At 42.7% G+C, this 25,323-nt stretch overlaps 1 protein-coding gene across 1 annotated transcript in view; it reads right to left on the bottom strand.

Moving 5' to 3' along the window:
• Nucleotides 1-20,394, bottom strand: part of LOC120017546 (DNA nucleotidylexotransferase-like) — a 160,137-nt gene extending 139,743 nt beyond the window's left edge. Inside the window, exons 1-2 of the mRNA XM_038960384.1 lie at nucleotides 20,201-20,394; nucleotides 2,472-2,646 (exon numbers count right to left, since the gene is read on the bottom strand). Of these exons, the coding sequence (XP_038816312.1) occupies nucleotides 2,472-2,646; nucleotides 20,201-20,394 (369 nt within the window). The remainder of the gene's footprint in view (nucleotides 1-2,471; nucleotides 2,647-20,200) is intronic.
• Between the last annotated feature and the right edge of the window lie 4,929 nt (nucleotides 20,395-25,323).

The raw sequence follows: 25,323 nt of genomic DNA, 5'->3' as shown, positions 1-25,323 counted from the left end.
AAAATGATTTAGGTCAACCTCACTGACTGGGGTCTAACATACTGGTGTCATCCTTAAGTGCGTGTCATCCTCAACTGGGATGATAAACACACAAGTGCACCACAGAGTACATGCAAAATCTGCATAATTACTAGTGTTACAAAGAATTTAGTTAAAATTAACTGTATCTTGAGGGGTACTTACAGTACTTGTCGTTAATGTGTACTTACTATAAATAGTACATTACCCATCGTGACAACCCTGGCCATTATTTTAATGCTTCTGGAAGCACCATCCAAGTGGGAGGATAAACACACTAGTACATCACAGAGTACATGTAATATCTGCATAAGTACAATGTAATTACTAGGCGTTACACAGCATTTTTCTAGATAAAATGAAGTGTATCTTGAAGGGTATTTACTTGTAATTATTGTGTACCCACAAAGTATGTTACCCATCCTGACAATCTAATATTCAGCTTCTGAAAGCGCCATCCAAGTGAGAAAATAAACACACTAATACACCAAAGAGTACATATCTGCAATATCTGCATAAGTACAAGGTCGTCACTTGTAACAGGATTTAGCTATTTAAATTTAAGTCTAATTTAACATTTTCCTATGACCAATTTTTATATAATTACTTACTACTCATGACCAAGTAAAAATACCTACAAACAAAAGATGAGCTTTTCCTTTAGTCAACTTTATTACAACGTAAAAATACCTTACATTTCTTATAAAATTGCAAGTATTTTTATAGTTAGATTAATAAATTGGTTAATTAGATTAAACAAAGATATATGCCTACTCAGTAACATAAAATAACTATTCTAGTGGTGGTGAGTAGTAGTCTAGATAGCTAATTTAGAAGGTTAAAAAACTAGTTAGCTAGCTAGCATGCTAGCTTATCCCAAAAAATCTCAACAGATGGCACGGAAAGTCTATTCTGTAGATGGTAACTAGTTAGCTAGCTAGCCCAGTTTGTAGGCCTAACAAAAACACCAGAGAAGCTAACATTAACTAGCTAGACAACACTAGGCTAGCTAGCTGCTAGCTAGCTACATCATTAACTACCTCAAATCAAATTTTATTGGTCACGTATACATATTTAGCAGATGTTATTGCGGTGTAGCGAAATCCTTGTGTTCCTAGCTCCAACAGTGCAGTAGATTCTAACAATTCACAACATTACACACAAATATACAATACCGTTCAAAAGTTTGGGGTCACTTAGAAATGTCGTTGTTTTTTAAATTAAAGCACATTTTTTGGCCATTAAAATAACATCAAATTGATCAGAAATACAGTGTAGACATTGTTAATGTTGTAAATGACTATTGTAGCTGGAAATGGCAGATTTTTCTATGGAATATCTACATAGGCGTACATAGGCCCATTATCAGCAACCATCCCTCCTGTGTTCCAATAGCACGTTGTGTTAGCTAATCCAGGTTTATCATTTTAAAAGGCTAATTGATCATTAGAAAACCCTTTTGCAATTATGTTAGCACAGCTGAAAACTGTTGTTCTGATTAAAGAAGCAATACAACTGGCCTTCTTTAGACTAGGAGAGGAGTTGGAGGCACCTGTGCACAACTGAGCAAGCAAGAGGACAATTACATTAGAGTGTCTAGTTTGAGAAACAGACACCTCACAAGTCCTCAACTGGCAGCTTCATTAAATAGTACCCGCAAAACACCAGTCTCAACGTCAACAGTGAAGAGGCGACTCCGGGAGGCTGGCCTTCTAGGCAGAGTTGCAAAGAAAAAGCCATATCTCAGACTGGCCAATCAAAAGAAAAGATTAAGATGGGCAAAAGAACACAGACACTGGACAAAGGAACTCTGCCTAGAAGGTCAGCATCCCGGAGTTGCCTCTTCACAGTTGACGTTGAGACTGGTGTTTTATGGGTACTATTTAATGAAGCTGCCAGTTGAGGACTTGTGAGGCGTCTGTTTCTCAAACTAGACACTAATGTACTTGTCATCTTGCTCAGTTGTGCACCGGGGCCTCCCACTCCTCTTTCTATTCTGGTTAGAGTCAGTTTGAGCTGTTCTGTGAAAGGAGTAGTACACAGCGTTGTACCAGATCTTCAGTTTCTTGACAATTTCTCGCATGGAATAGCCTTAATTTCTCAGAACAAGAATAGACTGACGAGTTTCAGAAGAAAGATCTTTGTTTCTGGCCATTTTGAGCCTGTAATCGAACCCACAACTGCTGATGTATGTTTTCAGAACTACAAAATACTATATCAGTATAACAGTATCTATACAGTATTTAAATTGTTTTCCAAAATAATCTCTCTATTGCACACTCACATGTACACACATACACACACACACACACACACACACACACACACACACACACACACACACACACACACACACACACACACACACACACACACACACACACACACACACACACACACACACACAGCGGAAAATGCCCACCAACACTCAAACTGACCACAGGTTCCCTCACCGGAATACAGTGCCTGGTCTCCACAGTGACAGGTCTCCCCTCTCTCATGCTGTCCGTGAACCAGGAGATGTCCAGCACCTGCAGTCTGGAGACATCCCTCAGACCACTCCCCCGTAGCCATGCCCACAATGCCCCGGCCTGGTTATCCTCTGCCACCACGTGAGTGACCTCATCACTGCACAGGGAACAAGAAGAAGGGGGTGACAGGTCAGTAAGTCTGCAGGTATAATGCATGATTATGTGGTTACAAGTGGCGGTACACATCGTTACTGTAGAAGAGGTTCAGTGGTTACATAGAGCTGAGGACCGAGAACAGCATCAGGAACGGCGAGCCAACTCTAGCACCAACATCACCATCATCAAACCACCAAGTCGGCTGTCAGCAGAATAGAGACCTTCACCAAGAGCAGACAACATCCATCCGAAGCTGTCAAGACTAGAATTTGTACTTTTTAAAAAATATAAACTTGTATCTTCTTTTTTCTTCTGTATACTGCATTTCAGCTTTAAGATGTACATTTGTACCAGACAGCCTAACTAATAAGAAATAAACAATGTATATGTATTGTAAGGCTTGTCATAAGCCGTGGTGTAAAGTACTTAAGTAAAAATACTTTAAAGTACAATGTAAGTAGTATTTTAGGGTATCTGTACTCCTAAAGAAAATATATACTTTTACTACCATTATTTTTCCCTGACCCTCAAAAGCACTCGTTACAATTCGAATGCTCTGGCAGGACAGCAGTATGGTCCAATTCACTCACCTAGCAATATAACGTGTTGCCTTCCCTACTGCCTCTGATCTGGTGGACTCACTTAACACAAATACTGCATTTGTAAATGATGTCTCAGTGTTGGAGTGTGCCACTGGCTGTCCATAAAAAAATATATAAAAAAATTGTGCTGTCTGGTTTGCTTAACATAAGTCATTTTATGTATAGCATTTACTTTGAACTTTTACTCAAGTATGACATTTGAGTACTCTTTCCACCACTGTAATTCAGTACATTTAAAACCAGATACTTTTAGACTTCTACTTAAGTAGTATTTTACTGGGTGACTTTCGCTTTTACTGGAGTCATATTCTATTAAGGTATCTTTACTTTTACTCAAGTATGACAAATTTGTACTTTTTCCACCACTGGTCATAAGCATGTATGACACCCTCATGATGCCTTATTATCACTTCTCTGGGTCAAAGGTCCCACTGAAGTGATTCAAATGTCTCAGAGCCATCTATATGGCTCTAAAATGTCCCTTTGCTTGGAACTTGCCTTGATTTGTAGACTGTGAATCTGGCTGATCAGTGGTTCCTTTTATCTCATGGAATTTAGTTGGAGTAGAAAGAGAACAACATCACTGTCTTTATTTGTATTGTTTTAGAGAGATATATAAAGGTTTCAGATCCAGTGTGAGTCTTGGCAGGGACTACTATAACATGCCTTATATGGACCAGCACAGACTGAACAACATGCACCACAGCCTCCTCAGCAGGACCTCTGAGCATCATTCAGATGTTTATGACTGAAAATACGCCCCTAAGAGTGGAGACATGCATTCACATAGTGTATCACACAGCTCCATAGGAATCCTCACAACAGACGTGTCTGGTTTTCCCCCAAAAGGAAACCCTCTCTGTTTAACTACCATACCAATGAGCCAATCAGAGCACCCGTGCGTGCATAATTATCCTCCCCATGCTCCTCCTTCTCCTCGCAGAGGTAAAACAGCATAACGGCTCCTACGGCCCTCCCAGGACATCCCAACAGTCTAACAAAGTGTCGCTTCAGGAGCCTAATCGGCCAAATCAGCGGTGAGACTAATCCTCTGTCTGACTGCTCTGTGCACTGGTTGGCTGGTTGGCCTGCCACTGAGACCAGGTTTAGAGAGGCTCCACAACAATAACAGCCCCAGAGTGAGGCTCATCAGATAACACAAACCGTATGAATGGGTAGAGCATGTGAGCACATTCAATGGCTTTGCGCAGGTGTGAATATGACTATATGATTACAAAAAAAGGAAAGTAATAATTCTGCACACTGCCAACACCAACTTTAGAAGTATATTGGGGTGAACTGAATCTTGATTTTTGCAGAAAAATAAATGGTATAACCCATCATCTTGGAAAAAGGAAAAAGAAAGTGTCCTTCAGACAGCCTTGTTGATTTTAACAAGACAGGAAGTCTTTCAGACGGTCACAATCGAATGTTGATTGATGTAGACATCCAACCCTGTGGTTAAATTGATAGGTACTGAATTTAGCCATGGCGGGTTTGTTCTTATAAACACGGGGTAAAGAAAATTGTGCTCTCTCTCTCACACATGCTCTTTTACACTCTGCCCTCCTTACAGAAACATAGCTCCTATAATCCAACCCTAATTTAGATATTTTTCCAACTTGTGACCAGCAGTGAATGTAAAATGGCACAGCAGATGCAAATGAGCTAGCACGAAGCACTGCACCCGAAGGGAGCTCCAGGAACAGCGGGACCCTGAGCCCCAGTGCAGTGAGCAAGGATATGCTATATTCAATGGGGTTCAGACAGGGAGAGATGACACTTGTGCTAAATGAAGTCTCTCAAACACTGCATCCCACTAGGAGAGCCAAGATCAAGATTACGGAAAGTGTGTATCGTATAACATAATTATCGACATGCCATTCATTTTACACCAGCTAAAGACAAAATCACAGACTAGCTCAGCACAAAGAATTCCTACAATAAGCTCACAATTCAGAAAACGTGATCATGTTGTTGTGTATTTGCATTTTAGAGTTGAAATTAGAAAGGTGAAACTAAACAGATGATACATGAGGGTTTGTGCCTCTCGTCCACCTCACAAACAGCCTTCACACCCACTAAACAATGTGTGTGCGCCTGCGTGCTCGTGTGTGTGTAACGTTCAAGAGAACACATATCTTGTTTGTGAAAGGCTGAATTAGGGAGGTGTTTATCAAAACTGCCCAATACAATTATTACATTTTTTTTTTTTTTGTACATTCTTTAGGATACAGTACCTTGCAAAATGATTCACCCCTCTTGGCATTTTTCCTATTTTGTTGCCTTACAACCGGGAATAAAATAGGTTTTTGGGGGGGTTGTATCATTTGATTTACACAACATGCCTACCACTTTGAAGATGCTAAATATTTTTCATTGTTAAACAAACAAGAAATACGACAAAAAAAACTGAAAACTTGAGCTTGCATAACTAAAAAGCTCAATTTTAGTCTCATCTGACCAGAGAACCTCCTTCCATATGTTTGGGGAGTCTCCCACGTGCCTTTTGGCGAACACCAAACGTGTTTGCTTATTTTTTTCTTTAAGCAATGGCGTTTTTCTGGCCACTCTTCCGTAAAGCCCAGCCCTGTGGAGTGTACGGCTTAAAGTGGACCTATGGACAGATACACCAATCTCCGCTGTGGAGCTTTGCAGCTCCTTCGGGGTTATCTTTGGTCTCTTTGTTGCCTCTCTGATTAATGCCTTCCTTGCCTGGTCCGTGAGTTTTGGTGGGCGGCCCTCTCTTGGCAAGATTGTTGTGGTGCCATATTCTTTGCATTTTTTAATAATGGATTTAATGGTGCTCCGTGGGATGTTCAACGTTTCTGATATTTTTTTATAACCCAACCCTGATCTGTACTTCAAACTGTAGAACTGGGTTCTACAGTTTGAACCCCTTCTGTCTCTGGCTCCACACCCACCCCGCCCGGCCATCTAGATGTGTGAAAGTCATTGTATAACATTTCTGGGAGTGTGTAAACTTACATTTTGTATTACCATATAATTTTTGTATGTATCTACTTGAAAATGTCTCAATTGACCAATTTGGCACATTTGGGCCGACTTGATAGAAAATATTGTGCAGTATTGCAGTGCTTCACTGGATCAATCTGACACTTTGCACACACACTGCTGCGTTCTAGTGGCCAAAATCTAAATTGCACCTAGACTCCTATATTATATTATGGCCTTTCTCTTGCATTCCAAAGATGATGGAACAAACTCCTACATTAATTTCACATTTCCACTAACTTCAAAGTGTTTACTTTAAAATGGTATCAAGAATATGCATATACTTGCCTCAAGTCCTGAGCTACAGGCAGTTAGATTTGGGTTTGTCACATTTGATTGTGTTACAAAGTGGGATTGAAATGTATTTAATTGTCATTGTTCTGTGAACAATATACACAAAATACTCTGTAATGTCAAAGTGGAAGAAGTATTCAGCCCCTTTTGTTTAGGCAAGCCTAAATTCATTCAGGAGTCAAATTTGGCTTAAAAAATAACATAAAAAGTTACATAGACTCACTTTGTGTGAAATAATAGGGCATGACATGATTATTAAATGAATAACCCTTCCTCTGTCCAGCATACATATAACATCTGGAAGGTCCCTCAGTCAATTATTGAATTCCAAGCACAGATTCAACTACAAAGTCCAGAGAGCTTTTTGAAAGCCTACAAAAAAAGGGCAGTGATTGGTAGATGGGTAACAATAACAAATCAGACAATGAATATCTTTTTAAGCATGGTCTAGTTCAGGGATCATCAACTAGATTCAGCCGCGGGCCAATTTTTTCTTGAGGGGATGGTCTGGGGCTGGAACATAATAAAACAACATTTTTACACAGCAACTGACCGCAAGAAGCCTAAACAGTTATAATATTTGACTAAAACATAATCATCTCGAACCTTGATTACATTTGGGAACATTGTCCTGTGTAGAGTGCCGTCTTTTTGGATTGGATGCTAAAATGAGTGTCCTGACTCTCTTTGGTCACTCAAAATCCCATGGCACTTATTGTAAGAGTAGGGGTGTTCACCCCAGTGTCATGGCTAAATTCCCAACCTGGCCACATTCCATCAAGGCCACCAAATCATCCCCCTCATTCCTAATTGTCATATATCACTCCTCACCTCTCCACCTGATAGCTGATATATGTGGAGAGTTCTGGCACAAAAATGGTCGCCGTGTATTATTGAGAATGATGTCCAACAATGAAAATTCAACAATTCTTTGTTTGATTTTATAATTTTTCCCAGGAAACTTGGGAGGCCAAATAAAACCACTCTGAGCAGCAGGACAGGAATGAAACTGCTCAGTGATGTTATAATGAGGACATTGGTGATTTTAAACATCTACAGAGTTAAATGGCTGTGATGGGAGAGAGTTGAGGATGGATCAACAACATTGTAGGGACTTCACAATAATGGCCTAAATGACAGAGTGAAAAGAAGAGCACAAATATACAAAATATTCCAAAACATGCAACAAGGCACTAAAGTAATACTGCAAAAAAACATGGCAAAGGAATACACTTTAGGCCTAAATGCAAAGTCCTATGTTCAGGGCTTTGGGGCACACATGGAGAATTCAATCATTCCGATTTTCAATATGAATAAAGACATATTCCGTGCACTCTCGGTGACTACTAAGAAGATTTTAACCCACTACCCCCCCCCCCCCCCCCCCCCAAAAAAAGAAATACTCCAAGTTTTCACCATCATTGTAAAGGCCTAGTTATTTCGTTGCTTTGACAAAGTTATTTCTGAAGATTATCATGGAATTCAAAACACAGCCCTGTGAAAACAATTAAGAAGTTTAAGTTTGGGAAACACTAAGATCCTATGCACAATGTAGCCTAATCTTATGTCTAATATTTGGCCTAACGTGGAAATGCAATGCATCAACGCAACGAATGCAATTTAAGGATCTAAAGATACTGCGTGTTTAAACTTCATTAAAGGGACAAAACTTATAATGGGATGAAATGTTGAAAACGCATCTAAAATACCGAACTTGCACATGTTCAATTCAAAATGGGTCAATTTGCTGAAATGGATCACTGTGTTTTAAAGCGTTAAAGGAGGTCTAAAGGGCCATTACGTTTAACAATCAAACAGGCTGAAGCTGAGCCACAAATGCTCATTGAACCACACGACAGCATTTCCAATGTGTCAAACACATCAAGTAAAACAAAGTATTCTAAGACTGCTTTCTCAGTGTCCTCTGCACGCCTAAAAGCTGAGACAGAACGAACAGCTCTACTAGCTCGCCAAGCATCATTACAGGACAAGCATGCATTGGAACTGGAGAAAGCTCAACTGGAACAACAGAAAGCTCAACTGGAACAACAGAAAGCTCAACTGAATATTAGGATGGAAAAAATGGCACTGGAAACGGACATAGCAGCATATAATGTCAAACTGAAGGTCCTGGAGAGTGTTGAGTCAATCCCATGCTGTGGCAGCCCACTTACTAAGCCAAGAAGATGGAATGAACTCTTATTTTGAGAACCCGGAACCCGAGGTCTATGAGGAACCTGAACCATCACCTGTTGAGTTTGCTGAGTTTTACAACAACTGACCACAAAGCCATCAAAACCTATACAGAAAACAGTCATAAACCACACCGTTCAGCAGCCAACAGCAAGGTCTAGCAATCAACACAGGATCAACACTGCGGGTATCAGCCATAATTCCAGCCATGATAACGTCTCTACTGTCATGCAAAGGCAGAATGAAATTGCTGACCTCCTTGTACTACAGCACAAAAAGGCCACACTCCCTGTTAGGGAGATACCTATGTTTGACGGTGATCCTCTAAACTTTAGGCCATTCATGTGTGCATTTGAGCATGGTATAGAAGATGAGACAAGCAGTCACCAGGATAGGCTCTATTACCTGGAACAGTACACCTCTGGTCAGCCCAAGGATCTGGTCCGTAGTTGTCTGCATATGGAAGCCAGAAGAGGCTATGCAGAGGCTAAGAGGTTGTTAAAGGAACACTTTGGCAATGAAATCAAAGTCACAACTGCTTACATGGAAAAAGCTTGGAACTGGACAAACATCAAACCGGATGATGGAAAGGGACTGGGTGGCTATGCACTCTATCTTAGAGGTTTCTGTAACGCTATGCAAGACCTATAGAACATGGAAGAGCTTAATTTTCCCTACAAACTAAGGGAAAAATGGAGGTCTACAGCATGTGATATTTTAGAGAGAAGCCACCTGAGGGCCCAGTTCGGTGACCTTGTGACGTTCATGGAAAAACAGGCCAAAATACTGCAGGATCCGTTGTATGGAGATCCCCTGTCCAAAAAAAAGTTTTTAAAAACCAAAACAGAAGCTGACTTTAAACATCAGTTCAAGTCCAAGAGTAGGGGAAGCAGCTTTGCCACTGCAGTAGCTGTAGTGGCAGATTGTGACTCTGAAAAACCTTTAAAAGAACAAACATTCCAAGTAAAGAGACCAGGCACCTACCCTTCTGATGCTCCCAGTATCTCATGTGTATTTTGTGCTGGTGAGCATTTATTGATCGACTGCCAACAGGTGAAGGCACAGCCACACGAATCCAAGGTTTAGTTTCTTAGATCAAAAGGCCTTTGTTTTGGCTGTTTGATGAGAGGACACTCAAAGAAAGCACCCCACTATCCTGCACATTGAAGGAAGAGGGAGATTTAGATCTCAAAAGGCAGATATGAGTGGTGTAGCAGTAAAGCAGGAGGAAACTGTCAGCAGTGCTCTTGTTTCACTGGAAGCTGGTGAAGATACCGGGGTCGGTACAGATTGTGCACTTGCAATTGTGCCAGTTCAAGTAAAGGTGGCAAATGGAAGCAAGTCTGTGTTAACCTATGCGTTTCTCGATTCTGGTAGCTCAGCAACATTTTGTACAGAGAGACTCATGAGGCAGCTGAAAGCTAAATGCAGTGAGACTGAAATTCTGCTACGAACAATGGGGCATGAGAGTCCTACCAAGAGCTTCGAGATATCTAGATTAGAGATTGGCAATGTGGAAGGCAACATATTTCTTGCATTACCAAAGGTCTACACCCAAAATAAGATCCCAGTGACAAGAGAGAACATTCCCACTCAGAAAAATCTCAAAAGGTGGCCATACCTGAAAGAGGTTCAGTTGAAGGAAATTGATGCCGACGTCGAACTCCTGATTGGCGTAAATGCGCCAAAGGCAATGGAACCCTGGCAAATCATAAATAGCCAAGGCAACGGACCGTATGCAGTGAAAACCCTCTTTGAATGGGTGATGAACGGTCCTCTTAACAATTGTACCATGGCAGAAGAATCTGGGTGTCCTACGGTGATGGCCAATCGTATCTCAATGGCCGACCTGGGGGTTCTTCTTGTAAATCAGTACAACCATGACTTCCCTGAGAGAGTGTATGAAGAGAAAAGTGAGATGTCAGCTGAGGATCGTAAGTTTATGGAGATAGTATCAAGCTCCATAACCCTCAAAGACCGCCACTACTACTTACCGTTGCCCTTTTGCAACAAAGATGTAGTCCTGCCAAACAATCGTGACATGGCAAAGCAGCGGGCTCTAAATGTTACCAGGAAGTTCAAGAAGGACAAAGGTTATGCTGCAGAGTACAAAGGCTTCATGGAAGAGATGATAACAAAAGGTTACGCCGAGAAGGTACCACAAGAACAGCTCCTCAGAGAGAAAGGCAAGGCATGGTACATACCACACCATGGCGTTCACCATACGCGCAAAGGAACAATACGAGTGGTGTTTGACTGTTCATCATCCTATAAAGCTACATCTCTTAACAGTGAACTCCTTCAAGGCCCTGACCTGGCAAACAAGCTTATAGGAGTCTTGCTAAGATTTCAGCAAGAGCACATTGCCGTGATGGTAGACATAGAAGGAATGTTCCATCAAGTACGTGTCCATGGAGATGACTTAGACTTCCTGCGATTCCTATGGTGGCCGGATGGTGATACTAACAAAACATTGGAGGAGTACAGAATGACGTTACATCTTTTCAGTGCTATATCCTCTCCAAGTTGTGCAAACTTTGCACTGCGAAAGACTGCAGAAGACAACTGTGAGAGGTACGATGAAGAGGTGATTCAAACAGTCAAGTCCAACTTCTATGTTGATGACTGCCTCAAGTCAGTGGCCACAGAAGAACAAGCCATAGCTCTCACAAAAAACCTCAGGCATGTGTGCTCTCAGGGTGGATTAAAATTGACCAAGTGGGTCAGCAACAGCCGCACTGTGCTGGCTTCTATCCCTGATGAACACAAAGCCAAGCAGATAAAAGAACTGGACCTGGACAGAGAAAAGCTGCCTGTTGAAAGAGCACTTGGAATCCGAATGAACATTGAAAGTGATGCGTTTACCTTCCGAGTCACTGTCAAGAACAGACCCCTTACAAGAAGAGGTATTCTCTCAACTGTCAGCTCTATTTATGATCCATTAGGTTTCCTCGCCCCATTCGTATTAAAGGCAAAGCAAATTCTTCAAGTGCTCTGCAAGCTAAAGTGTGGATGGGACGAAGTCATCCCTGAAGAACACTGTATTTCATGGAAGAGATGGCTCTCAGAGCTGGATCAGCTCTCCAGATTCCAGATAGACAGGTGTATGATGCCTGAGAACTTTGGTCAAGTCAAGACCGCACAGCTGCATCACTTCGGTGATGCAAGTGAACAAGGTTATGGTACGGCAAGCTACCTTAGGTTCACAAACGGTATGGAAAAGGTCCACATCGCATTCATACTGGGGAAATCAAGGGTGACTCCACTCAAGCAGATGACGATCCCCAGACTGGAACTTGCTGCAGCAACATTGGCAGTGCGAGTGGACAGGGTGTTAAGGTTGGAGCTCCAGATTGAACTTGAGGAGTCAACTTTCTGGACAGACAGCCAGTCTGTGCTAAAATACATCCGCAACGATACCAAGAGATTCAATACCTTTGTGGCTAATAGGGTTGCTATGATCTGTGACCTATCGAAAGCAAAACAGTGGAGGTATTTGAACTCCAAACACAACCCAGCCAATGATGCCTCAAGAGGATTACATGTTGAAACTTTCCTGAACTCAAAGAGATGGCGCAAAGGACCAGAATTCCTGGAGAAATCAGAAACGCAATGGCCGAAAGTCCCCGAGGAGCTTGGCTCCATCCCTCCGGATGATCCAGAGGTGAGAAAAGACGTAATCGTAAACAGTACAAGTGTAGAAGAAAAGAGTCCAACCAGCAAACTGATTGAGTACTATTCAACATGGAACAGCTTGAAGAAAGCAGTTGCCTGGATAGTGAAACTGAAGAGACTTCTTCTACAGTTAAGCCAGAAAAGGAAAGTTCTCACACAAACTGATCCAGGATCAGATCAGAGTTTAACAAACTCACTGAAGGAACAAATTGACAAGTTCAAACTGACGTTTGGAAAAGAACGTCTGTCTGTGGATGACCTAGATGAAGCAGAAAAGCGATTTTGGATACCCTGTGCCAACTCCTAAGCAAGGAAGATCCTTAAGAGCTGTGTCTTCTGCAGGCGGATGCAAGCTAGAGCTGGAGAACAGAAGATGGCCGACCTTCCACAAAGATCGGGTGTCACCTGATTTGCCGCCTTTCACCCATGTGGGCATAGATTACTTTGGCCCCATAGAGGTGAAGTGAGGCCGCGTTCATGTGAATCGGTATGGTGTGACCTTTACTTGCCTTGTGAGTCGAGCTGTCCATCTAGAAGTTGCTAGTTATCTGGATACTAATTCCTGCATCAATGCCCTGTGCAGGTTCATCTGTTGAAGGGGCCCAGTAACAAGTATCAGAACAGACAATGGCACCAACTTTGTTGGAACACACAGAGAGCTAGGAGAAGCTCTGAAAGAGCTGGATCACAACAAGATTCAAAATTAATTACTGGAGGAAGGAGTGACATGGTCATTCAATCCTCCCTCTGGAGCCCACCATGGGGGTTGATCCGACTGGAGAAAAAGATCCTCTATTCAGTCCTTAAAGAGCAAGTACTGGATGATGATGCTTTGCAGACAGCCTTGTGTGAAGTTGAGGCAATTATGAACAACAGACCAATCACAACTGTAACAAATGACCCTAATGATCTAGAACCCCTGACTCTGAACCATCTGCTTCATCTGAAAGCAAAGCCAGTCCTGCCACCAGGACTATTCCAGAGAAGCGACCTGTACTCACGAAGGAGATGGAAGCAAGTACAATATATCACTGACCTCTTCTGGAAGACATCAGGGAGTATCTTCCACTTAAGCAGGAGCGGAACAAGTGGAACAAAACTAAGAGAAACTTCAGTCCTGGTGACCTTGTGGTCATCGTCGATGACACCGCCCCAAGGAACTCTTGGCTAATGGGGCGTGTGGTGGAGGCCTTGCCAGGGGCCAAAGGTCTTGTCCGGAGCATCATAGTTAAGACCAAGACCAGTATCTTACAGAGGCCTATAAATAAACTTTGTCTGCTCCTTGAGGCGACGGAGTGAGATATATATACACATACATACATCACACACACACACACACACACACACACACACACACACACACACACACACACACACACACACACACACACACACACACACACACACACACACACACACACACACACACACAGTGCTCCATCTTTGAATCACGTGCACCTCTGATTCGCTGATGTCGTACTCTTACATTCTTTGTAGTAGTCATACATTTTTGGACGTCAAAATCTTGACATTTTTGGAAGTTGAACACCTGAACACTTCAAGTCAGACTGAGATCTATGGACTATTTTCCTATATGGGACCTTGTATATTTGTATATAACTGTGAACTGTAATAGTGCTCTGGTACAGAATGTTTTGTGTATTGGCTCTACGTTTGAATATTAAGTAATTATTGTGCATTCAGTGCAGTCAACATTTAGGGGCCGGTATGTTAGAGCCGATTTGGACATATTTGTATAAAAGACAGAACATACAGAGCTCCATGTACATTTGTGTAAATATATTACATATTAATGTATATGATGAAATATTAGGTACGTACCTTTATGATTTATATTTACCTGATTGAGATATATTAATTTGTTGTTAGTGTAACTTCGTTTTTGGCCCCCCCTCTTGCCCATTCATTGGTCTGTGGTAAGTGTGTTAGGATAAAGGTAGGAAGTTGGGCCTTCGGGGGGAGGAGTCCTTGCTAGACACGGGAGCGGTATAGTTTTTTGACTATACAGACATACAGACAGACAGACATACAAACAGGTCATATTATGTATTTTCCATGTCAAGTAATCTATGCTTTAAGTTGATTGGAGAATAATTTTTTTGTTAGATATAAGAAGAATAAACCTTTTTGTTGCACCATATCCCTGGATCTCATTGAATGTTTTGGCCGTTTGGAAACCTTGAGTGTGAACTGTATGCGTACGAAACAACCCCGCTTCAGGCTAGGGCAGTGGCAAAAGTAAGGTAAAGAGGAAAGGAAGCCACTACAATTAGTAATTCATTGACGTCCGTCCCTAATTTTAATGGTCAACTGCCCTTAGAACCAACTTCTCTGCTTTTAAAAACCCTAAGTTGCGTCGATTTGAGTCAGAAACATTAATTATAGTGTCAGATGTACTACAAAGTGTAAATAGATCAGTCTCGTCCAAAACTGAGATTTGTAAGTGAGTTCATCATGATTTATTGGAAGGTTGTCTATGGATTACGATCATGCCCACTTGCCCAGTCCCCACTAACATGAGAGAAGCAGCTGTGCTGATTGTGCTCTATCAGCTGTGCACACTCTATCCAAGCATAGCAGCCAGAAACTCCAGAGAGTGAGATAGACTTGCCCAATATGCAGTGCCTCAGACTTGTTTACATAAGACAACACATCGCAATGTTCTGCTGAAATAACCCTTTGCCATAAGCCCTTTATGGAATGGTCACTTGCTGATGTGTTTGACAGTGTCAATCACTCGAATCTGCCACTTTTTTGGTCAAAATGAGAATTGAGCTGATCAGAGCGCACTTGTATCCCAACTGCAACTTGTCCAAAACCCATTCGTGAACAATCTTGCGTGTGTCTCCCGCGCGAATGATTTTGTAACATGATTCCCTATTAAACACTGCCAGACAGACTCACACTCTGGTAATAGATAGTGAGAAAGTTGTAAAAAACGAAATGGCACGTCGCCACTCGCCAGTGACTTGATTAGGTGATTGTAGCCTGGCTGCTCAATGTGCCTGCTAGCTACTACTTGCTATCTTCATTGACAAACAGAGTTGGAACATAGCTAGCTAGCAAGTGATTTGGGGCACTGATAAACAGTGTTAAGCTTGTGCTTTATTTCAATAGTTTGACAGCTTGCAGATGATGAAGTTGTAGACATGTTATGTATCTCAGAAATCAGTCCTGAGTACGCAGCCAGACTTTCCCACACTTACTAGTTTTTCATGCACATTTTTTTACTAGAGAAATACTGCACCAAACAACTTAGCGAAATGTAAAATTGTACAACTAAAACCTCCTCGGCAAAAACGTCTAAATTAATTACAGATTTCATGATTTCTTGACTATTTTAAGGAAGTGGCTATGTTGTTGCTACAGTGACTCAAGAGGGACAAACAACAGTACCTACCAGGGTACAATATGCGAACATAACACACCCACATCAAACCACACCCCCAGGACAACTCTCGTTTGGCTTCAGTTATGGCCGCTAGCATTTCTTAATGAGCAATATTCAAAACTGCTTGAGGCGTTGCCTTCAACTAGCAGAGGATACTCTGCCACCAGTTGACTCAGCACACCAGCCCATTCAGCAACCCGCCCAGGTCAGCGATGCCCGTTTGTCCCTCCCGGATGAATATGACGGCACCCCATCTAAATGCTGTGGCTTCCTACTACAGTGCCCTCTACTTTGCGCACCAGATGGGAGCCCCCACCACCGAGAGGTCCAAGGTTGCCACGGTTATTTCTCTGCTGACTGGGAGAGCGTTGGAATGGCCGCGGCCGTCTGGGAGAAAGGAGAGGAGGAGCTGGATTCACATGAGGGGTTCATGGCTCTGTTCAGACGTATCTTCGATCATCCACCGGAGGGCAGAGAGGGGTTGAGCGCCTACGCCAACTACGGAAGTAGGACCAGACTGCTGCCGAGTACACACTCACTTTCCGGACAGTAGCAGCATCCAGAGGATGGAATGAGCAGGCGCTTCGTACGCTATTCAGAAGAGGACTGCGCAAGGAGGTCCAAACGGGAACTGGCTCACGCGAGACTCCAGCAAGCCGTCCACCATCAGAAGGAGAAGGCAGAGCGCCACCGCAGTAAGACTCCGTGTTCCATCCTGGGGGTTGTGTCTGGCTCTCTACCAGGAACCTCCCACTCACACCGCCCTGCAAGAAGCTGAGCCCCCGGTTTGTGGGGCCGTTCAAGGTTCTCCAGAGGGTCAACGAGGTGACGTATAGGTTACAGCTTCCCAGTGACTACCGTATCTCACCTTCTTTTCATGTCTCCCTTCTCAGGCCGGTGGTTCCTGGTCTCCTGGCTGATGCTGTCCCCCACGACACCCCTCCGCCCCCCCCTGGATGTCGAGGAAGGTCCCGCCTATGCCGTCAGATCCCTACTGGACTCCCGACATCGTGGCGGTCGGCTCCATTACCTGGTGGACTGGGAGGGGTACGGCCCAGAGCAGCAGAGTTGGGATCCGGTGGAGGACATTCTGGATCCCAACATAATCCGTTGGAGCTGTCACGTGGGGTACTGTCACGTCTACTCCTGCTCCTTCCCTCCGGCGTTTGACATCGCTGGTTTACTAACCACTGGTCCTGGTAACCATCATTATGCGTACCTGGCATCAATGATTACTCGCACCTGTGCTTCATTAGGAGTCACACCTGGACTCCATTACCTCACTTATTACCTCCCTTTATCTGGCACTCCCTCAGGTTCTCTCCCAAGTTTGAACTGTTTCTGTGTTTCATGTCAAGATGCTCATTCCATGTTCTTTGTTATATTAATCTTATCACCTGCCCCTGCCTCTCGACCCCCAGCGTCTACGTCACACGCTACAAGCTTGGCACACCTGTATTTGGGTAGTTTCTCCCATTCTTCTCTGTAGATCCTCTCAAGCTCTGTCAGGTTGGATGGGGATCGTCGCTGCACAGCTATTTTCAGGTCTCTCCAGAGATGTTTGATTGGGTTCTAGTACGGCTCTGGCTGGGCCACTCAAGGACATTCAGAGACTTGCCCCGAAGCCACTCCTGTGTTTTCTTGGCTGTGTACTTAGGGTCGTTGTCATGTTGGAATGTGAACCTTCACCCCAGTCTGAGGTCCTTGGCACTCTGGAGCAGGTTTTCATGAAGGATCTCTCTGTACTTTGCTCCGTTCATATTTCCCTCGATCCTGACTAGTCTCCCAGTCCCTGCCACTGAAAAACATCCCCACAGCATGATGCTGCCACCACCATGCTTCACCGTAGGGATGGTGCCAGGTTTCCTACAGATGTGACACTTGGCATTCAGGCCAAAGAGTTCACTCTTGGTTTCATCAGACCAGAGAATCTTGTTTCTCATGGTCTGAGAGTCCTTTAGGTGCCTTTTGGCAAACTCCAAGGGGGCTGTCATGTGCCTTTTACTGAGGAGTGGCTTCCATCTGGCCTCTCTACCATAAAGACATGATTGGTGGAGTGCTGCAGAGATGATTGTCCTTCTGGAAGGTTCTCCCATCTCCACAGAGGAACTCTTGAGCTCTGTCAGAGTGACCATCGGGTTCTAGGTCACCCCTCTAACCAACGCCCCCCGGTTGCTCAGTTTGGTCGGGCAGCCAGCTCTAGGAAGAGTCTTGGTGGTTCAAACTTCTTCCATTTAAGAATGATGGAGCCCACTGTGTTCTTGAGGACCTTCAATTCTGCATACATTTTTTGGTACCCTTCCCCAGATCTGTGCCTCGACACAATCCTGTCTCAGAGCTCTACTGACAATTCCTATGACCTCATGTCTTGGTTTTTGCTCTGACATGCACTGTAGGACCTTATATAGACAGGTGTGTTCCTTTCCAAATCATGTCCAATCAATTGAATTTACCACAGGTGGAATCCAATCAAGTTGTAGAAACATCTCAAGGATGATCAATGGAAACAGGATGCACCTGAGCTCAATTTCGAGTCTCATAGCAAAAGGTATGAATACTAATGTCAATAAGTTATTTCTCTTTTTTAAAATAAATGTATGGTTTATTGTGTGTAGATTGCCTAGGATTTTTTCTAAATCCATTTTAGATTAAGGCTGTAACGTAACAAAAGGTGGAAAAAGTCAAGGGGTCTGAATACTTTCCGAAGGCACAGTATATTTATCTCTGGAATACAGTTTAAAGTATTACATACATTTTAAAATGTATTTGAAATACATTTTACATGATGTTAAATATACTGAACAAATATATAAACTCAACATATAGAGTGTTGGTCCCATGTTTCATGAGCTGAAATAAAAGATCCCAGACATGTTCCATAAGAACAAAAAGCTTAATTCTCACATTTTGTGCAAACATTTGTTTACATCCCTGTTAGTGAGCATTTCTCCTTTGCCAAAATAATCCATCCACCTGACAGGTGGGGCATATCAAGAAGCTGATTAAACACATGATCATTCCACAGGTGCACCTCGAGCTGGTGACAATAAAAGGCCACTCTAAAATGTTCAGTTTTGTCATACAACAGAAAGCCACTGATGTCTCAAGTTTTGCCAGAGAATTTAATGTTTTTTCTCTCCAAAATCATTTTACAGAAATTGGCGTTACGTCCAACAAGCCTCACAACCGCAGACCACATGTAACTACGCCAGTCCAGGACCTCAACATCCGGCTTCTTCACCTGCGGGATCATCTGAGATCAGCCAACTGTACAGCTAATGACTCTGAGGAGTATTTCTGTCTGTAATAAAGCCCTTTTGTGGGGAAAACTAATTCTGATTGACTGGGCCGGCTCCCCAGTGGGTGGGCCTGGGTCACAAGTGGTTGGCCTACCACCCTTCCAGGCCCACCCATGACTGCTCTCCTGCCCAGTCATGTGAAACCCATAGATTAGGGCCTCATGAATTCATTTCAATTGACTGATTTCCTTATATGAACTGAAACTCAGTAAAATCGTTAAAATTGCTGCATGTTGCGTTTATATTTTTGTTCAGTATCTATATAAAAAAAATGTATGGTTGCAGCTGATATCAAATAGTCTGCTAGGTAGAATGTCAGTTTGAGGCATGCGCACACACACACACACACACACACACACACACACACACACACACACACACACACACACACACACACACTGTCTACTTCCTAGCTGTGGTTTGTTTCAAACAATTGTATCAAGCCAAGTGTAACCGTAGGAGCGTTCAAGCTGTGTTTCTGGGAATGCTGCCATCAGCCCCAGCCTGGCTCGATGCGGCGTTGGCAGCAGGTCTGTTCTACAGCCTCCCAGCTCAGCTACTCCCACCGGTGCCCCTCAGGCAGGCCCATACAGCTGGGTCTGCCTGGCTGAGCTCGATCAGCTCAGTTTTTCTCTGCCACCCAGCTATGGCACAATGGATCCTTATTAGCATGGAGAGGCGTATGGAGGAACCGTATAAGCAGCCTTAAATGAACGTGTGGCTAGGTGCTCTGTTATACAGGCTATGGTGTGGTAGCTGGTGGGCGATTCCGTCTGTGTGGGTTCTCTTGCATCGGAAGTCTTGTTAAACATATGTTATGCAAGTTATGGGATTATATGAGATCAAGTAATAATCTTTGCTCTCTGCTAAATGCACAATGTCCTCACTTTGAACCAAGAAACTTCTCACAATCAGACATAGAGCAGCAATACTATGACCAGGAACCTATGGCAAACAATCACATAGGGCCTACCATAACATGATCAATCCCTTTAGTTGATCACTAAGGAAAAACAATAAGAGACTCTATTTGACTTGAGAAAGAGAATGGGCTGGTTGGCCTACCTGAGGACGTATTCCACTCGAAAGCCTTTTGACCTGGCCAGGCTGGTCAGAAAGCTCCTTCTACTGCTGCCCATCTTCCTCTCCACCAGGTACACCGTCACCTCATTGAACTTGACCTCTTCCTGACCCCGAGCAACAGCCTCAACTGGCCTTGGCCTTTTCTTCACACGTGGTAGCATGCTAGCATGGATCATCTCTTTGGGATGAGCTTCAAAAAGTGTAGCACCTGAACATGGAACTTGTTTTTGCTACTTTCTAACGATAGTCTGTGTTGTGCCCCGCACTTCTTGCCTTGTTTTGGTGATGCCACAATTGTTGGGCTCTTATTTGTCGACACAAGCACAAACTGGCAGTTTGAAGGAGGTCTCTGAGAGGCTGGCTGACAGGAAACCTCTGGCAAAGCAACAGGTGTTTATGATTTGGGTTTTATTAGGCAGAGATCAACTGCCAACATCCAAAAATGACAGTGAACGGAGTTCAACCAAGGATACCTCAATGGTTAAAATGAATCAACAGATAAAACTTTCAGTATTAGAGAGACTTCATGAATCCACATTGAATGGATCGAAAGTTATAGTCCACATAGAATCCAGAGAGGAAAAGCAAAGCCATGTAATCAATATTAATGAAACTTTTGTGAAACATCACAGCACAGTTGAAAAATATATGGCAAATAGAAATCAAAAATGGATGGTGTTAAGAGACAGATGGGAGGGGTTGAGTGGAGCTGAAGGGTGGGATTAAAAACAACAAGATAACTAATGTCAAATATACTGTGTCCGTAAAATATATATAGGTTCAGAACTTTTGTGAAACAGCACAGTTAAAAATATATGGCAAAATAGAAATCAAACTGGATGGGCTTCAGAGATAGATGTGAGGGGTGTATGGAAGCTGAAGGGTGTGATTAAAAACAATCAAAAGTTAACTATTGTAAAATACATTGTCCATATAAGCTGGAAGTAGAGGCCTAAGTGTTGTTGTCCATTAGTTTACTCCAATTAGGAGAGGGGTGGTATATATATTTAAAAATATATATATGGGAGATTGGAGTCTACAGTCTATCTGCATAATTGAAGCTGATAAAAAATAATATTAATAATAATAATAATGAATCTGGGCCAGAAAAAGTTGCATTTAGATTATTGTTAATCAGGATTCTGGACTGCAGGTTAGAGAAAAACCTTGCTCCAGGGGACTGCTGGGATACTGGTCACCTCACAAGACCCCCACAGCTGTCCAACCACAACGTCCAGTCCACCTCCCCATCCCTGCATCTCATTATGTCCAGACCACGCTTCCACCATCTGCTCCAACACTTAATTAGCTGACAGCTTCACATGGGATTCCTGGTCAGCCATCCCCTTGAGATACCTTATACAGAAGATTTGCACTCGTGTAGGTAGGTATGCCATGGCCCATCGGTCAATGATTAGGACTATTTTGTCCAAATTGAGGGTGTAGAGAGAAGAATATGACTTTATTGATCCCAACTTGGAAAATGGTTTAATCACTCAGCATCGTCAATAAGGACAAGACACGTATCAATGACAAACACATGATAAGAAACATATGAAGGCACCCACGTCTTAGTAGTAGAGTCTGATTAAAAGGAGGTAAGAAATGTTGTTGTCTATCCTACCTTGGGGAAACGAGCAACAGCAACATTCATATTAAGAATACATAAATCAGTTAATAATTACACATTAAAAAGCCTCATGGCTGTGGGTAAGCTCTCTGTGCAGCTTCTGGGCGGGATGAGCCTGCTAACTGAAGCTAACTGAAGCTCCATGACAGTGCTGTGGGTGTGGGTGTGTGTCATTGTCCATGATCACGTGTGCCTTTGCTCTCAGCCTTTTTATGAACATGTTCTGCATTGATTCCAGACTGCAGCCAATTGTAGCACTTGCTTTCTTGATGATTTTGTCAAGCTTATTTAAGTCCTCCTTGGCTAAGTTCCCTTTCCAGAATACAATGGCATAGCTCACCACGCTAGCCACGACGCTGCTCTAGAACACGCACAGGATTTTGTCACATAGATTAAAATATCCAAACTTCCTTCAAGAGTGCAATCCAAACTTGCTTCAAAAGTGTAGTCTGGATTGAGCTTTTTTTGTAGACACCAGCTAGGATTCCATCCAATTGGGGACAGATTTCCATGCAAATATTTGAAAATCCGCACAAAGAAAATATGCAAGTTTTTCCACCTTTCCATCAAACGGACTCAATGACGTAGTGCACACAAAATGTACTTTTTTGCTCAAGTTTGCATGTCCCAAATAAAAATCTAAAGTTCAATGTTTTTCCATCGCATTTTCAACTACTCTGGTCTTGGCACGAGCACTCTAGCCAACAGCTCGCAGATACTAATATATGCCATTTAGCAGATGCTTTTATCCAAAGCGATTGACAGTCACGCGTGTATACATTTTACCTACTGGTGGTCCCAGGAATCTAACACACTATCCTGGCGTTGCAAGCACCATGCTCAACCAACGGAGCTACAGAGGACCAGGCTGTGTGGGTAGGCTAGTCTACATGAGATTATTATGGATCATTTGTCAAATATTATTATGTTTATTTTACAAACGGCAGTCAAGCATTGTGTCCACAGAACAAGACCATCAATATTTATTGGAAAGGAGCATCAAGATCACCCTACACTTTCACCACCTTGTGAAGTTCATCATAATTGATTTCATCTGCAGCCTAGTAAACTGCATGGTCTCCCGAGTTGTAGTGGGACTCCACACCATATCATCGCGACTCCAAGTTTACTTTGAACGTTATTATATTAATATTTGTGCATAAAGGCATTTCCACCGCCATTTCTCGCATAATTCATTTTACGGACACAAAAAGATCCCACCATGTCAAATGAACAAATGATCTGTCAGCATTTACAAAATTGTACCCGAAACTTCCTGTTTCCATCACACCTGTCGTGATTCTTTTGTTGAATGGTATGACTCTCATAAAAACTGTGGAGATAAACTCCTCTCTGGGAAGAGGAAGAGCGGGGGTGTATGCTTCATGATTAACGACTCATGGTGTAATCATAACAACATACAGGAACTCAAGTCCTTCTGCTCACTAGAATGTCTTACAATCAAATGCCGGCCATATTATCTCCCAAGAGAATTTAGTTATCGTCACTTCTGTGTACATTCCCTCTCAAGCAGACACCAAGACGGCCCTCAAGGAACTTCACTGGACTCTATGTAAACTGGAAACCATATATCCTGAGGCTGCATTTATTGCAGCTGGGGATTTTAACAAAGCTATCAGGGCACAAGGCGAGACACAGATGCAGACACAGGAGGCAGATGGTTAGAGTATTTTATATTTATTAACAATCCAAAAGGGGTAGGCAAGAGAATGGTCGTGGACAGGCAAAAGGTCAAAACCAGTTCAGAGTCCAGGAGGTACAGAGGCAGGCTCGAGGTCAGGGCAGGCAGAATGGTCAGGCAGGCGAGTCCAGAAAACAGGTAAGGGTCAAAACCGGGAGGACTAGCAAAAGAGAAAAAGAAAGCAGGAGCACAGGAAAACACGCTGGTTGACTTACAAACATACAACACGAACTGGCACAGAGAGACAGGAAACACAGGGATAAATACACTGGGGAAAATAAGCGACACCTGGAGGGGGTGGAGACAAACACAAGAAACAGGTGAAACATATCAGAGCGTGACAAAAGCAAATTTGAGAACAAGGCTACCTAAATTCTATCAGCATATTGATTGAACTACGCGCGGGTGTAATACACTTGATCACTGCTACTCTAACTTCCTCGATGCATACAAAGCCCTCCCCCGCCCTCCCTTCAGCAAATCCGATGTCATTTAGTGGCCCTCTTTAGGGATAGCGAGTACCATCCCCCTCTCTCTGCACCATCCCCCTCTGTCTCTCACCACCTCTCTCTTCCCCCTACACCCAGGCTCTGTTATCGCAGTTCATAAATTCCTAGAGGAGTCTCTCTCCTCATGGCCAGGCAGTATAGAGAGAAGGTTTCACAGGAGAACAAAGGAACCTCTTCTCTATCATAGAACTTGAGAACTGAACAATGTCCATGTTTTGGAGAATGTGTACACGGTCAGGGGAGAATCCAGCTACGACCGGTCCATTTCGTTTAATGTTTGTGAAAATCATGAGAGACAATACAGCCACATTAGCATAACTCTGTTTATACAAGAGTCTCAGTTGTGAGGCTTGCATCTAATTGTTGTATAAAATGAATGAGTAAAGATTAAACTATTTGTGAAATTATGTAATGTGATTTTAAACTGTTTAACCTCTCTAGGGTACGTGAGATGGTAGCGTCCCACCTCTTCAACAGCCAGTGAAACTGCAGGGCGCCAAATTCAAAACAACAGAAATCCCATAATTAAAATTCCTCAAACATACATGTATTATACAGTATTTTAAAGATACACTTGTTGTAAATCCAGCCACAGTGTCCGATTTAAAAAAGGCTTTACGACGAAAGCAAAACAAAAAACAATTATGTTAGGTGAGTGCCTATTCACAGAATAACACAGCCATTTTTCAGGGGGGGATTCACAAAAAGCAGAAATATAGATAAAATTAATCACTAACCTTTGATGATCTTCATCAGATGACACTCATAGGACTTCATGTTACACAATACATGTATGTTTTGTTCGGTAAAGTTCATATTTATATCCAAAAATCTGAGTTTACATTGGCGCGTTACGTTCAGAAGTTCCAAAACATCCTTTGATTTTGCAGAGAGCCACATCAATTTACAGGAATACTCATAATAAACATTGCTAAAAGATACAAGTGTTATGCATGGAATTTTAGATGCACTTCTCCTTCATGCAACCGCTGTCAGATTTCAAAAAAGCTTTACGGAAAAAGCAAACCATGCAATAATCTGAGTCGGCGCTCAGAGCCCAATCAAGACACAAATATATGCGCCATATTGTGCAGTCAACATAAGTCATAAATAACATTATAAACATTCACTTACCTTTGATGATCTTCATCAGAATGCACTCCCAGGAATCCCAGTTCCACAATAAATGTTTGTTTTGTTCGATAATGTCCATCATTTATGTCCAAATTCCTCCTTGTTGTTCTAGCGTTCAGTACACTTTCCA

This window comes from Salvelinus namaycush, chromosome 22 (assembly GCF_016432855.1).
Source record: "Salvelinus namaycush isolate Seneca chromosome 22, SaNama_1.0, whole genome shotgun sequence".
Classification (NCBI taxonomy): domain Eukaryota; kingdom Metazoa; phylum Chordata; class Actinopteri; order Salmoniformes; family Salmonidae; genus Salvelinus; species Salvelinus namaycush.
The sequence above is the reverse complement of the archived record's forward strand: the minus strand, read 5'-3'. Positions and strand labels throughout refer to the sequence as shown.